Genomic DNA, 16,146 nt, shown 5'->3' with positions numbered 1-16,146 from the left:
TAGAGATTTATTTGCCATATGGCCTCACTGAAATTACATATTTCTTATATTGCATCAAAGAAAATATTCCCTTAAAGACCAAATATTCTAATGTCACTTTTAGTTTCTAAATGGCTGAAATCTCTTTGGGTAGAATTTTATCATAGATAATTTATTTGTTTGGCTTTCTCCGTGCACATTTCTCCAGTTTCATATGCGAAGTTTGTTCAAATAAACCTGACTTCAGTATTGCCAAAGTCTACACCCAAATATGTCTTCGCTGGCTAATTTTGTTCTATCTCCTTTAAAAATTGTCCCTTTTGAATATACCATGGAACCCCTCTCAAATTATTACAGTGTTGTTTGCAAACACAAAATACTGGTTTAACACAAACTTTTCAGTACTAGTATTTGTTTCTTATATCTGTCTCAACTTCTCCCTCACCCAGCACATATACCCAAAGTACATTGCAGTTCCCTTTTTGAAACCAATCATATAATTTTATATTGTCTTCACTCCTACTAGGCAACAGTACAGGTCTCATTACCTTCATTTTTCAAAGGCTTACCAGAAACATCATTTTTCAAGACCAGGCTCTTGGTTAATTCCTTTGGCAAAGATTCTGATTTCTTCTTGAATCTGTGCTTTGTATGAATCTCTCCTAAGCAGCACTGAGACCAGAGTAATTTGTCAGTCGTCACTTTTGACCCCAGCTTTGCTCTAACCCTAGCAATTCAACAGCAGCCTTTGTTACTTAAGGAAAATAGGAAACTCTGCCTCCTGGACATAAACATGTGAATTTTCTATGTCCAGGACCAAAAGGGTGAAAAGGGCAGATTTTACCAACATTTCCTTAAGAAATAAAGTCCCACTTTTAACACATGTGGACTATCAACCACATGTGTGATGCTTTGGTCATAAGTCACATTTTAGGGGTCTATGTGTGAACAATTTTGAATTGTTACTGGGTCTAATTTTATAGATCTTACTTACCCCATACTCCCTTTGCAACAGTAGAGAGTGTGACTTGAGTAAGCACAATAAAATCAGAGCCCAGTTTTCCCTCTGATCATAATTGCATTTATAAATAAATGTGATTTACAAAGTTAGCATTGATACAACTCAGGATTTTCTAAAATATAATGATGCCATAATAAATGAAACATTGAAATGGAAAAAAAGTGTTTTTCTAGAAGATATTGATTTCTTCTTAGAAACTAGCAGGCAGGCATAATTTTTAAAATAATGAAAAAATGTAGAATTATTACTGACACAATGAGAATGTAGATTTCAGTGACCAAAAAAAGTTGATGAGATATAGAAGCATATGCTACCCATGTTTTAGGCCCACTGGAAGCAGCTAGTGTTCAACCAGTTTGGTTTTTATATGGCCTTAAAAGATATATGTCAATTAAGATTAATTATTCTAAAATTAAAAAAAATTACCTGATTGTTGACCAAAAAATATGAAATGGAGAAACAGAAAAACAAACAAACATACCATGTTCACACACAAAACAAAATAATTATCTCAGGGACATCAGGGAAGGTGGAATACTATAACAACACATGTTATATTGTTATACTATTCCACCCACCTTAATGAAGAACCCTTGGGTGTTGCTACTCCATAGCCTTTCGAATCCAGATTTCCTCCCACTTTCATTGTGTCACATGGCTTTCGCTGTTCAATGTATTCATTCATAGTGGACTCCAGGAGAAAGGCAAATTTGCCCTTGGATTTTCGGACACGAGCTACTCCCTCAGCTGTAGTCCTAGTGAACACTGATGGCTCTGCTGATCGCATGTAGGTCCACATCTTTTCATATACTGCTATTTTTGATCTCTGGAGGAAATTAAAATAAAATTAAATACAGGAAAGAAGGGAACAAGATGTTAATATTGACTGAACCGAGATAAGGATAAAGCTTTCTACGTTACCCTCTAATTGCAATTTGCCATAATAACATTATTCTTTTACAACTGTTTAAGAAAATCACTGAAATGAAAGACATTTAAAAGTGATATTTGGAGGAAAAGGTACCTCATGTCATAATAACTACTTACTCAACTGCTTAAAGAAAAACTTACTATTATTATAAAATGTAGACAGCCATAGAGAGAGTTGTACTGAATTATAACAAACAAGGAGAGTTGTTATATTGTTTTATTTTCATATTTTTCCATGCCTCAAAGTTTTAATGAAAACCATTCTAAAAAAATATATACAAAATGTGCAGTCCCTATCAACTCACTATTTGAACACCAAAGGAGGAGGAGAAATCTGCCCTAGTTTAAAAACCAAATATCCATAAAACAAGAATCAAACTAGGTCCACCAAAACATTTTTAGACCTTTTTTAACAAAATATCCAAATAGAACATATATTAAACTTTAAAGAGAAGTAATTCTTGTTTTCCCACTTTATATTTTGGAGAGTTAGTTTTTTTAATCCCTTGACTTCAGCCAAGAAACTTACTTATATTTTTATCTATTTGGGCTGTATCTACATTATTTATAGGACTTAATTTATCCAACTCACTTTGTCGGTATCTGCGTTCATATTAGATTTTTTCATCCACACATTTTTTTCACACGAAGATATATCCAAATGAACTCAAATGTCCCCAAAGGATATATTTAATAAAATAGAAAAGCCCAGATCCTGTTTGGTGTTTGACAATACAATGATACACACAGAGTTTTATCTGGTTCAATTACTTTTGTTCAATAGCAAGATGTGGAAATTTTGCATCTGGATCCAAATTAAAAGTAATGGAGACTTCAGTCAAACCTAAATCTATGCATGAGACCAAATTCTGAGTAGCATGTATACTTATTTACACCGACCTTGTTTTGTTTACCAGAAGATAGAATCCAACAAGAAGCAGATCTTCAATAATCAACAAGGTACCCGAATGGCAAATTTAAGAATACATGTTTTGGACAAAAGCAAATTACTCAGGTGAACAAAGAAACTGATAAAAGTGGTTTTCAAAATTTTGACTTCATAAGGTGGAAATTTAGTAATCAATAAATCTATATAATAAGTCACACAATAAGAGATTTACATACCTAAACACCAAAAAACCCTAGGTATTTTATGTTAATGTATATTCAAATGGTGATAAATATCAGATAGGAAATAGATATCCTGTATCCTCTGAAATGTTTTTATGTTATTAACACTTGAAAATATCTCATGATTCAGAGATTCTGATATATTTGTGTATGTGTGTTTAGGTAATGACAGGTTACTTCTGGCTACAGAAATCCTCACATTAGGAAATTTCTATGCCAAATATAATTCAGTTGCAAAAATTCTATGTTGTTCCAGGACAGAAGAGTATCTGGATTCAGAACCGTTAACCATGAGATCCACTAGGGAGGCCATGTTGCCAGGCCTCATTCACTCCACCTCTGATAATGAAGTTCTCTTCTAGAGTATGAACTACTCCATTTTATAATGAGTTTCAATTTCTGAAAATTATAAACTCTCTGGATCACTTGATACTGATTATGTTTAAACGTCTATCCCGATGATTTCAATTTAAACGTGTTGCTAAACTGCATCATTTAGGCATATAATCACTTTTTAAAATGTATTGATAACTTCACTTCAGAGTTACACCCCAAAAGGTATAGAGTTCTCTATATATTTTTTTGCTTCACTATGTATACTACATTGAAACCAGAAGAAATAAAATCTGAGTATTATTTTATTAAATTTTTTTGAAAAAAATTTAAGAATATGAGAAACATGCTAGTTACTTGGCAATTTTCTACTCATTTTTTATATCTTATTAAAGGAAAAGAGAACAACTAAACAAAACTAAGGCAGCAAAATGGAAAAAGAGTATTTTTAGGGCTTGGTAATTATGAAGATAATTTAACTATATAGAATGCAACATAATATTAAAGCAAATGATTTTTTTAAAGGAATAAAATACCTTTAGGTCATTGATATTTTATAGACGTCCATTCCCGTAATATTAATGTGAGGAAAATTACTACTGCTTTTGTTCAAATATATTGAATTACATATACCTTAAGTGCAAAAGAAGTTAAATTAATTCCTTTAAAGTCCAGAAGAAAGAGGAATCTGTAGTGTAATTATGCTTAATTTCTTATGTATAATAGAAATTATAAAATACACACTCTCAGTGGAAAATAGAGGAATGATGAAAGAAACTTTTTGGGAAAAAATTTATATGGTGTGTCACTATGTTAATGTTTAGAAATTCTGATTCTGATTTAAAGGGGCATGGTTTAGATAAAATCAAATCCACATGGTGGAGAGGGTGAGGTTGGGAAATTCAGGAGGTAAAGGACTGGAAATAATATCTCTGTGCCTTACTTGTGACTATAAGAGGGTGTTTGCTAAGGAATGAGGGTAAGGTAATTTTTATAAATTTGATGAGACAGGCTAAAATGAGGAGATTTTTGCAGACCCAGTAAGCTCATATATGTAGTGATAGTGGGACTTTTACAGCTTCATCTTCAACTGTGATATCTACTTAAAAATCAGGTTTGGGGGCTTCCCTGGTGGCATAGTGGTTGAGAATCCATCTGCTAATGCAGAGGACACGGGTTTGAGCCCTGGTCTGGGAAGATCCCACATGCCGTGGAGCAACTAGGCCCGTGAGCCACAACTACTGAGCCTGCACGTCTGGAGCCTGTGCTCCACAAGAAGAGAGGCCACGATAGTGAGAGGCCCGCGCACCGCGATGAAGAGTGGCCCCCACTTGCCACAACTAGAGAAAGCCCTCACAGAAACGAAGACCCAACACAGCCCAAAATAAATAAACAAATAAATTTTTTTTAAAAAAAGATCAGGTTTGGGGAGTGAATATGCTCAAGGTAATAAGCAAAGATAATATGTCTTTTTTTAATTATAAAATTAATCTCAAATTTACTTGTTTCATCTTTATTGTGAAACACAATGCATGGGAAACTATTTGATTTAAAGCACTATTTCATTACTTATAATAATTCTTGGAGATTTAAAAATGTGCCATCCTTTTAATTTCTCAAAATTAAGTATTTTGCCATTTCTGCTTTTAATAGAAAATATGTTAAAATGTCATGCACTATAGTTGATATTTACATTGTTATCAGGTGAATGATTTCCTGTTTTTAGTAGCTTATGCAGCAAGACTGATGTTCCAGTAAGAGCTTATCAATGTACTATTTGATAACATTATAAGCCCTGAAATACTAATCCATCTTATTTATGTATTCATGATTTCACTGATGACTGAAACAGGTACAGGATAAAATTTGTACTGAAATGAAAATCAGTGTGTTTAAATCAGGTTTATAATAATGTAAAAGTACCTTTAAAAAAGCCTGTCATTAAGTGACAAGTACAAAATTCCTTTAAATGCCTCTATGTGTGTGCTTAACAAGCGGCACAGAATATGAAACACATCAAGTTTCATAATGGTACAAAACCAAGGCAACAGTTGAATTCTGATGTAATTTTCCCCCATGGCCTAATTCTTTTTCCAGAACAACTGCAACATTTTTTGAAATGCTGAGTATAGGTAACTGCCTGAGGCAGTTTAGTGAAGCTGATAGATGTACCATTACTGTGTTCCTATAAGAAAACATTTTTGACAAGGACAAAAATACCTTTCACGTTCTGTTTCACGTTCTGTAGAGTAGGAAATGAAGGAGATTTTTATCAGAGAACTCAAATTTATGCATTCCTGGAAGTATGCTTCCAGGGAAAATTATTTTCTTGTCCAATTAGGGTTAAAACTATTCTGCAACATAAATACCTATACTTATAACACTCTTTCAATTTTAAAACTATAATTTGGTGGCACAGAAAGGAAACAGGGCATGGTGACTACACTACTTATATGGGAGGCTCTGTATCTAGGAAGCAGCTTTCTTTATTCCTATATTTCTAATAAATATATTCTCTTACCTACTTCATTAGTTTTTCAAACTTGAGCAGTTTTGAAAAACTCTATAAAGATTAGAAATAACATTCTCAATGTACTTGGTGCCAAAGAGCTCTACAGTGAGTTATTTTTGAAACATTTTCAGGGAATCAATATGATATTTCTTTTCCCCTTTCTCACTCAAGGCAAAATGATGAAGCTACAAATATCTGCTTTATTTACATGAAAATCAGTCATTATTTTTCAGTAAAATGCAAATGATAGCACAAATTTATATTGTATTTTGATGCATACACATAATGGTTTTTAGTCAAAGTCACTAAATTTTACCTAGTTTCTTTTGGGTGGAAACATAGATTTCCAGAAAAGTACCAAAATTATGCTAAAACGTGTTAGAGCAGTGTGTTACTATATTAAGCTTTAGAGATTGGGATGCACTCAGTAAGCTAAAAAATTTGACTAATTAAGTTTATCCATAGAATATTATTAATAAAATATATTGTCATGACTATTATTCACAGTTTTAGAAAAGTCTACAAATAGTTTATAATTAATTAAAAAATTTTATATCTATTAGTAGTGCTCCAAATTGTTGACAAAGATGTTCACTATCTGTTTTTTTTTTTAAAAAACAATGTGCAATGATGGGTTTGGCACAATTTTTGAGTGATTTGTTCCTGATTTAGTGTTACATAAACATCTGTCATACCTAAGAATACTATAATTGATTTTTTTAAGGAATGTTATTGAAATTCAAGTGCATGAAAGTTAAGACTGGCTTAAGGAGTAGTATCTTTTGTTGTTTTTAATTTCCAAGCTGAGTGAGAAAACAATAAATATACACATTTAAAATGAAAATGTAGTCTCCCAAGTACTGTATATAAGTGTGAATTTACTTTAAAGGGCTATCATTAATTTTACACAATAGTTTAGGAAATAGTGAAACACATCTTGTCTTCTAAATTACTAAATATTTAGTCTCTAAGCAGTTGATGTTAAGTATAAGATGCCACAATTACCTAATGAAATATTTGGGAAAATTTCACCCTGACCACTTTTTAGTTTGTTGGTTCTAAAGTCACAAAATTACCCCTTATCTCTGATCACATATTGTGAAATTTCTGGATTTAAGTAAAAGCAGAGTAAAAGAGATTCACAGATCAAAAAATTAATCCTTATAGTGGTACAAAGAGCTAAAACCCCCAAAACCTCCAAAATAACTGCCATCATGATGGCAAGTCAAAGGAATCATATCCATATGTGAAACGCAATTATATCAGTTTGAACAATTTTATCTGCAAAAGCAAAGAAATCAGCACAAGTGCAATATCATACAATGTTTTACAAAAGTGCTAGAACTTAGTAGTTCTTGTTCCCATTATCTTGTGAGAAAGCAAATATATTGCTTTGAAATCCTTTGTTACAGAATAGATTATAGAATAATAAACCTCATATAGGTACTATAACATGAAATTAAGGTTTGGGATTCAAATGCAGCAAGGTAAATGTATTCTTTGAAAAAAAAATGCTTTCGTTTTTATGCTCTAAATCCCAAAGCATAGATAAATCCAAATCTTGCCAGATGAAGTATCTTCATAGCATTACGAATATTGGAATCTTGGGGATAAATTATGTTATAAAGTTGCTTTATTTACCTTTTTGTTGTTACTTTTCCTTAGTAAGGGTCCCTCTTGCAATGTGAATAAATCAATTAGCTTTTGCAAATTAAAGTGATTATAAAATCCAAGTAGAAGTATATAGCATTGCTATGTTTAAACATAGCAGTTACCATTGTGTTTGCAAAACTTATAATAGCTAGAGCCCATAATATAATAATTGGCAAAATTGCCTGAATTTGAGTTATGAACATTTCCTTTTTAGTTTCCCCCTCAACTTACTCTGAAGAATTCTTTTGTTGATCCTGAATCCAATGTTCCATAGGCAATTTCTGTTTGTTTGGCCAGGTCTTCCGCACTTTCTATGGGGGAGACCATTCTTTCAACAGTCAGGAAAGCAGCGAGGTTAGCAGTATAAGATGATATAATGATGAGTGTAAAGAACCACCAAACACCTCCAACAATTCGACCTGAGAGGGATCTAAACATGGATAAGATAATAACATTTTCTTTTCTATAATCAACATAGAGAAAGAAAAGAAATACCATCAATTCACCATGTATGTTTAATAAAAATTACAAGCATCATTTTATGTTCTGAATAGTCTACTCAGAATGGTTCTAATATTTCTGTATCACCTGACATCTTTTTTGCTATATTGAATGTATAAATGCCGCATTTAGAATACTTTTCCTTTTTATTGCTTACTTGGCAGAAATGTAGAACAGAAAGCCTTTCCTTCAGGTCCAGAAGAGGAATGCTTACTTAAATTCATTGATCCCTTTTGCACTTTAGCATCTCTGAAATTAAGATGCAGCCTATGTTTGATGAGATAAAACACAGTACCACAGTTTGATTGGCAGTACTCTTTCTCTCTCGGTGGCACATAAAATAGCAATATATCTTAACAATTGGTGAGCTCTTAGATTTGATACAAGATGGCAGATGCTCTTCTGAGAGAACTTGTTTTTACCTTCAGTCAGAGCTATGCCAAGATGGATGGGACATATGCCAAGGTGGGGCTGGACCACATGAAGACCTAGGATTGGTCTCAAAGTAACCATAGTTGAGAATGTTTTGTTTGTTTGTTGGTTGGATTGATATTCCATTTCTTATCTGAAGGGAGGATGAGCTATGTCTTAAAGTGCTTTACATACTGGTATAAAAATGTTCTCTCTGCCACTTCCAACATGAGACCAAAGCATGTGACTTATTAATATGCAGTGTAACAGCACTGAAAACTGAGGTTAGAGCTCAAAAAAACATTTTCTCTTCACCATTTCTCTGGTTATCAGGGATGTGTGGGTGAGCAGAAGAAAAGTGAGAATGAAATGAATAAAAAATTCAGAGCATAATCATAATTGATCTCATTCAACAGGACCATCAGACTATTTAAAATTCCTGTGACAAAATATTTTTAAACATTTTCTTAATATGAGGAAAGATTTCATATTTTCAATGGCATTTCTAGCTTAAAATGCTCCCTTCTTAACCATTATTATATAAGTGACACCTGTTGGTTTTAACTTATTTGCTTAATCCTGGTTTTAAAAAAATAAAACTGGGGATTTGTTCAAGATTGAGGAGTAGAAGGATGTACTCTCACTCCCTCTTGTGAGAGCACTGGAATCACAACTAACTGCTGAACAATCATCGACAGGAGACACTGGAACTCACCAAAAAAATTACCTCACATCCAAAGACAAAGGAGAAGCTGCAATGAGACAGTAGGAGGGGCACAATCATAAGAAAATCAAACCCCATAACCACTAGGTGGGTGACTCACAAATGAGAGAACAATTATTCCACAGAAGTCCACCCACTGGAGTGAAGGTTTTGAGCCCCACATCAGGCTTCCCAACCAGGGAGTCTGGCAACGGGAGGAGGAATTCCCAGAGAATCAGACTTTGAAGGCTAGCGAGATTTGATTGCAGTACTTCGACAGGACTGAGGGAAACTGAGACTCCACTCTTGGAGGGCACACACAAAGTAGTGTGTGCATCAGGACCCAGGAGGAAAGAGCAGTGATCCCATAAGAGACTGAACCAGACCTACCTGCTAGTGTTGGAGGGTCTCCTACAGAGGAGAGGCGTGGCTGTGGCTTACGGTGGGGACAAGGATACTGGCAGCAGAAGTTCTGGGAAGTACTCCTTGAGCTCTCCCAGAGTCCACCATTAGCCACACCAAAGAGCCTATAGGCTCTGGTGCTGGGTCACCTCAGGCCAAACAACCAACAGGGAGGGAACTCAGACCCACCCATCAGCAGACAAGAGGATTAAAGTTTAACTGAGTTCTGCCCACCAGAGTAACACCCAGTTCTACCCACCACCAGTCCCTCCCATCAGAAAGCTTGCACAAGCCTCTTAGATAGCCTCATCCAATAGAGGAGAGACAGCAGAAGAAAGAAGAACAACAATCCTGCAGCCTGTAGAATGAAAACCACATTCACAGAAAGATAGATAAAATGAAAAGGCAGAGGGCTATGTACCAGATGAAGGAACAAGATAAAACCCCAGAAAAACAACTAAATGAAGTGGAGATAGGCAACCTTCCAGAAAAAGAATTCAGAATAATGATAGTGAAGATGATCCAGGATCTTGGAGAAAGAATGGGGGCAAAGACTGAGGAGAGGCAAGAAATGTTTAACAAAGACCTAGAAGAATTAAGGAACAAACACCCAGAAGACAGACAAACAGAGATGAACAATACAATAACTGAAAAGAAAAATACAGTAGACGGAATCAATAGCAGAGTAACAGAGGCAGAAGAATGGATAATTGACTTGGAAGACAGAATGGTGGAAATCACTGCCACAGAACAGAATAAAGAAAAAAGAATGAAAAGAAATGAAAGCAGCCCAAGAGACCACTGGGACAACCTTAAACACACCAACATTCGCATTGTAGGTGTCCCAGAAGGAGAAGAGATAGAGAAAAGACCCAAGAAAATATCTGAAGAGATTATTTGAAAACTTCCCTAACATGGCAAAAGAAATAACCACCCAAGTCCAGGAAGCACAGAGAGTCCCAGGCAGGATAAATCCAAGGAGAAACATGCCGAGACACATAGTAACCAGACTGACAAGAATTAAAGACAAAGAAAAATTTTTTTTAAAGCAACAAGGGGAAAACGACAAATAACATACAAGGGAACTCCCATAAGGTTAACAGCTGATTTCTCAGCAAAAACTCTACAAACCAGAAGGGAGTGACACAACATATTTAAAGCGATAAAAGGGAAGAACCTACAACCAAGATTACTCTACCCAGCAGGATCTCATTCAGATTCGATGGAGAAATCAAAAGCTTTACAGACAAGCAAAAGTTAAGAGAATTCAGCACCAACAAACCAGCTCTACAACAGATGCTAAAGGAACTTCTCTAAGCAGGAAACACAAGAAAAGGACCTACAAAAACAAACCCAAAACAATTAAGAAAATGGTCATAGGAACATACATATTGATAATTACCTAAACGTGAATGGATTAAATGCTCCAACCAAAAGATACAGTCTTACTGAATGGATACAAAAACAAGACCCATATATATGCTTTCTACAAGAGACCCATTTCAGACCTAGGGACACATACAGACTGAAAGTGAGGGGATAGAAAAAGATATTCCATGCATACAGAAATCAAAAGAAAGCTGGAGTAGCAATACTCATATCAGATAAAATAAACTTTAAAATAAAGAATGTTACAAGAGACAAGAAAGTACAATACATAATGATCAAGGGATCAATCCAAGAAGAAGATATAATAATTATAAACATATATGCACCCACCATAGGAGCACTCAATGCATAAGGCAAATATTAACAGCTATAAAAGAGGAAATCAACAGTAACACAATAATAGTGGGGGGCTTTAACACCTCACTTACACTAATGGACAGATCATCCAGACAGAAAATTAATAAGGAAACACAAGTTTTAAATGACACAATTGACCAGATAGATTTAATTGATATTATAGGACATTCCATCCAAAAACAGCAGATTACACTTTCTTCTCAAGTGCACATGGAACATTCTCCAGGATAGATCACTTCTTGGGTCACAAATCAAGCCCTGGTAAATTTAAGAAAATTGAAATCATATCAAGCATCTTTTCTGACCACAACACTATGACAGTAGGAATAAATTACAGGAAAAAAACCCGTGAAAACACAAACACATGGAGGCTAAACAATGCATTACTAAATAACCAAGAGATCACTGAAGAAATGAAAAGTTTTTTGATAAACCACAGCAAGATCCTTTTTGACCCACCTCCTAGAGTAATGGAAGTAAAAACAAAAATAAACAAATGGGACCTAATGAAACTTCAAAGCTTTTGCACAGCAAAGGGAACCATAAACAAGATGAAAATGCAACCCTTAGAATGGGAGAAAATATTTGCAAACGAATCAATGGACAAAGGATTAATCTCCAAAATATATGAACAGCTCAAGCAGCTCAATATTAAGAAAACAAAGAATCCAATCAAAAAATGGGCAGAAGACCTAAATAGACATTTCTCCAAAGAAGATATACAGATGACCAAGAAGCATATGAAAAGCTGCTCAACATCACTAATTATTAGAGAAATGAAAATCAAAACTACAGTAAGGTATCACCTCACCCTGATTAGAATGGGCATCATCAGAAAATCTGCAAACAACAAAGGCTGCTGAGTGTGTGGAGAAAAGGGAACCCTCCTGCACTATTGGTGGGAATGTAAATTGATACAGTCACTATAGAGAACAGTATGGAGATTCCTTAAAAGAGTAAAAGTAGAATTACCATATGACTCAACAGTCCCACTACTGGGCATATATCCAGAGAAAACCATAATTCAAAAAGACACCTGCACACCAATGTACATTGCAGCACTATTTACAATAGCCAGGTCATGGAAGCAACCTAAATGCCCATTGACAGATGAATGGATAAAGAAGATGTGGTGCATATATACAATGGAATATTACTCAGCCATAAAAAGAAATGAAATTGAGTTATTTGTAATGAGGTGGATGGACCTAGAGTTTGTCATACAGAGTAAAGTAAGTCGGAATGAGAAAAACAAATACTGTATGCTAACACATATATATGGAATCTAGAAAAATGGTACAGATGAACCAGTTTGCAAGGCAGAAATAGAGACACAAATGTAGAGAACAAACATATGGACACCAAGGGGGGAAAGCGTGTGTGGTGTGGTGGTGATAGGATGAATTGGGAGATTGGATTAGTGTACATATGTACATTAATATGTATAAAATAGATAACTAATAAGAACCTACTGTATAAAAAACAAATAAATTTTTAAAAACCCATAAAACTATTACTTGATTTGCTTTGATTTCTTTTCATTTCATTGAGGATTATTGACTCAAATTTCTATGTTATTGGAATTTAAGCACATTTATAGTGTTCCTGGTTCTTAAGGAATGCAAACTGCATTGTAGCTAAAATGTCTCTTTTTGAGGAAGTATTTCTTTAAAAATACATATATTTACGATGCTAATATAAGTCACTATTTAAATTCAATTCTTAGATTCTCCTGTCTTCAGCTCTTTTTCTGAGAGAAATTTGGTATTTTTCTTGCAACAGGAGGTTGGCTGTGTTTTTGACAAACATAACTGAAACACATCCTTATGGATATGAGCCGTGACTCCACCGATAAGGAAAACAAATATAGTGTTTACATTGCTGACTCTTGCCTACTGCTTGGCTTGTTTATGATTATTAGATAGAACAATGTATATCTGGAACCTACTATAGTAACTCAGGTTTTAGGTAACTCCATGGTAGAAATCTCCATTAAGCTACATGGGATGTAAATCGACTTCAAAATTAATTTTCACAAATGAACAACAAACATTTGATTTTGAAAAGGAGACAACATGAAATTTGTCTATTAATATAAATTAATATAAACATAAATTCCTATTCTTAAGAATTTAGATTTAGTTTCCATCTGTAATCACTGAAAGAAATATTAATACTAAGTTATTTTTGAGCATTCTGATGGGTTCCATATGTTACTTTTCCATTGGGAAATTAATCTTTATGATGTATCCATACTTTGTGCTAATTTGGAAAAATCGGTTATGAGTATATTTAGATTAATTTGGGATTGCAAGGTTTTTCTGTGTTTCAAGCAATGCTCTGCCTCCAGGAAAAGAACATATAGAGAGATGTTATGCACAATATTTAGAGTTACTGTGGAATTGGTGAAGAACTTAAGGGTTTTGAAACTAACCTGGGTGAAATGTCACATCCTTGCTGCATAAAAGCACCCAGGGAAAACCAGAGGCTGTTAAAGATGCCAAACTCATTGGGAGGCTGGTCGCTGGGTCCTTCCTTTCCATCTTCTGGCTCTTCTGTGTGCCACTCATATGGACTAAACCTACTAACTAGGAACAAGACCACGCTGACACCAATGTAGGCAAAGACTATGCACATCCAGATCTCATAGGCCAGAGGATCCAAGAAGGAAAACACTCCTGGTTTAGATTTCTGAGGCTTTTTGATCATAATAGATATGCCCAAACTCATGAAGGGCTTGGAGAAGTCAATGACCTCCTCTCGAACCAAAGTGATTGTCAGAGGGGCAATAGCAATCTCTGCTTTCTATAAAAGAAAAGACACATGAAAACATATAGGTTAATAGATTTCATGAAGCAAGTAGTACTGGATTGATCCATTCAAAGTTAACCAGTTATGTATTTATTCTACATTTTTTGGGGAATACCAACAATAAATAAGGCCAGTGATAAATACAAAGATGAACAGATTTGTTTTCATAAAATATTATATCACTTTAATTGCACAGAATATTTTTATTGGTGCTAGTAATTAGATGAGAGGAAGAGAAAAAGAGTAGACATAAGCAAAAATAACTTGAATTCAAATAACTGCCTTAGTCTTTAAGGGTCTGAGATGGCGCAGAGGAGGATACATGATAGTTTTTCCATATGGCTGAATTTCTGAATTTCTTAGCCAGAATTGCTGCTATTTTGCAGTCTTTTCTGTTTCATTTGGAATGTTGCCACTGATTCATTACTTGGCCATTCCTTAATATTATGAATTGTGAATTTCAAACAGTCTTTTCTTTTTTATTCCTTTCCAGTTGTGAGAAAACCTATCATAAAGTCTGTGTTTGTGAGATAAAAGAAACCTATTGTTTGACAATATTTGTTGACTTAGCATACACACACAAACCTGGAAACTGGCATTTATTTCTTCCTATTCACATACTTTGATTTCTACTTTCAATTTCTAAAAACGATTTTGGAAAACAGTGGATTCAAGTCTCATATATTATTAATAAGAAGCCAGCTTCCATTTTCATTTTGTGATTCTGAGTAATTTTTCTGAGCCTTTTTCCCTATCTCTAAAATGAAGACATTTTCTTTCCTGTTTACCTCATTGTGTTATTGCAATTATCTGTTAAACAAATCTTAATAAAACAATAGTAAGCATTTAATGAGGGATTATGTGTCTATGCTGATTTAAATATTTGGAATGGCTTTTCACTTAACCTTCTTAAAGAGGTAAACAAGCTTATGTTTATCATTGTTTTATAGATGATGAAACTGAGACTCAGATGAGTTTTACACATCATAGCAGCTCTGCAATTTGAGACTGTACTTCTATTAAATCATGCCATCTCTAAAATCAAATGAAATAAAGTGTGGTGAAAAAACTGTAAACTGTTACATGATCTACAAATGAAAAAACGTTTTTTGATTATTTATTTTAAAAGGAAAATATTTGGCATTAAAATGGAATCTGAAACACAGACATATATGTTCTTACACAGTGGCTGCCACTCTTACATTCACTCTATATCTCCTCAGGCCCCTGGATTGATACAATGGCCATCAGCTTGATACAAAGGCAACTGGAGGGTTAGCATGGGGAATGTACTCTGGCTGTCACGTTTTCCACTGGGTGACTGAGAATTAACTGCATACACTTTCAAGTGGGAATAAACTTAGTTCACATCACAAATGCCCACGTAAAATACAAAAGCCAGAGAATCATTGCTGAGAGGTTATTTCCCCATAGTTATTATTATCTGTATAATTTTCATTATACAGATGATATATGAAGTGATATATGAAGTGATATATGTGATATATATCAGTGATATATGATTCATATACAGTGATATATGAAGTATATATAGAAAAAATAGTATATAAAAGCAGAACCAGAAATTTAGGAAAATTTATCTTCATTTCCTTCACCTACTCTTATTTTTTACTTTATATATGCCCTACTAGACATTGTTTTATGAATATTATTTTTCTTATTTTAAAATGGGATAATATAGAGCAGTGTATTTTATAATTCCTTTTCTCAAGAGAATGAGTTATTTCAACATATATAGTAAAAATAAGTTTTAATGATTGCAAATATTTTATCATGTTAAAGCATCAACAATTACTCAATTTATTGTTTTGGGGGTACTTTTTTCCAGTTTCTCACAATTTATAATAATGGTGATGTGAACACCTTTGAAGACAAATCTTCACACATATCTTTATTATTTAAAATAAATTTCTAGAAAGGGATTGCTGGTGTAAATGGTAACAATCTTTTTAATGTTCATTACATGTTTTGCCCAACTTTTCTCCAGAAAGA

General features: G+C 34.0%; 1 protein-coding gene across 2 annotated transcripts in view; it reads right to left on the bottom strand.

The window, feature by feature from the left end:
* The window catches only part of GRIA4 (glutamate ionotropic receptor AMPA type subunit 4), a gene marked incomplete at its 3' end in the record, with an annotated part of 526,629 nt that overhangs the window by 41,736 nt on the left and 468,747 nt on the right, over nucleotides 1–16,146 (bottom strand). For both annotated transcript variants that reach the window (XM_082627369.1, XM_082627368.1), the window contains exons 11-13: nucleotides 13,757–14,127; nucleotides 7,791–7,989; nucleotides 1,579–1,826 (exon numbers count right to left, since the gene is read on the bottom strand). In XM_082627369.1, coding sequence (XP_082483495.1) covers nucleotides 1,579–1,826; nucleotides 7,791–7,989; nucleotides 13,757–14,127 — 818 coding nt within the window. The remainder of the gene's footprint in view (nucleotides 1–1,578; nucleotides 1,827–7,790; nucleotides 7,990–13,756; nucleotides 14,128–16,146) is intronic.

This window comes from Mesoplodon mirus, assembly GCF_964341445.2.
Source record: "Mesoplodon mirus genome assembly, chromosome: 7".
In the NCBI taxonomy this organism is placed as follows: Eukaryota; Metazoa; Chordata; class Mammalia; order Artiodactyla; family Ziphiidae; genus Mesoplodon; species Mesoplodon mirus.
This window is presented reverse-complemented; position numbering and strand designations above follow the sequence as displayed.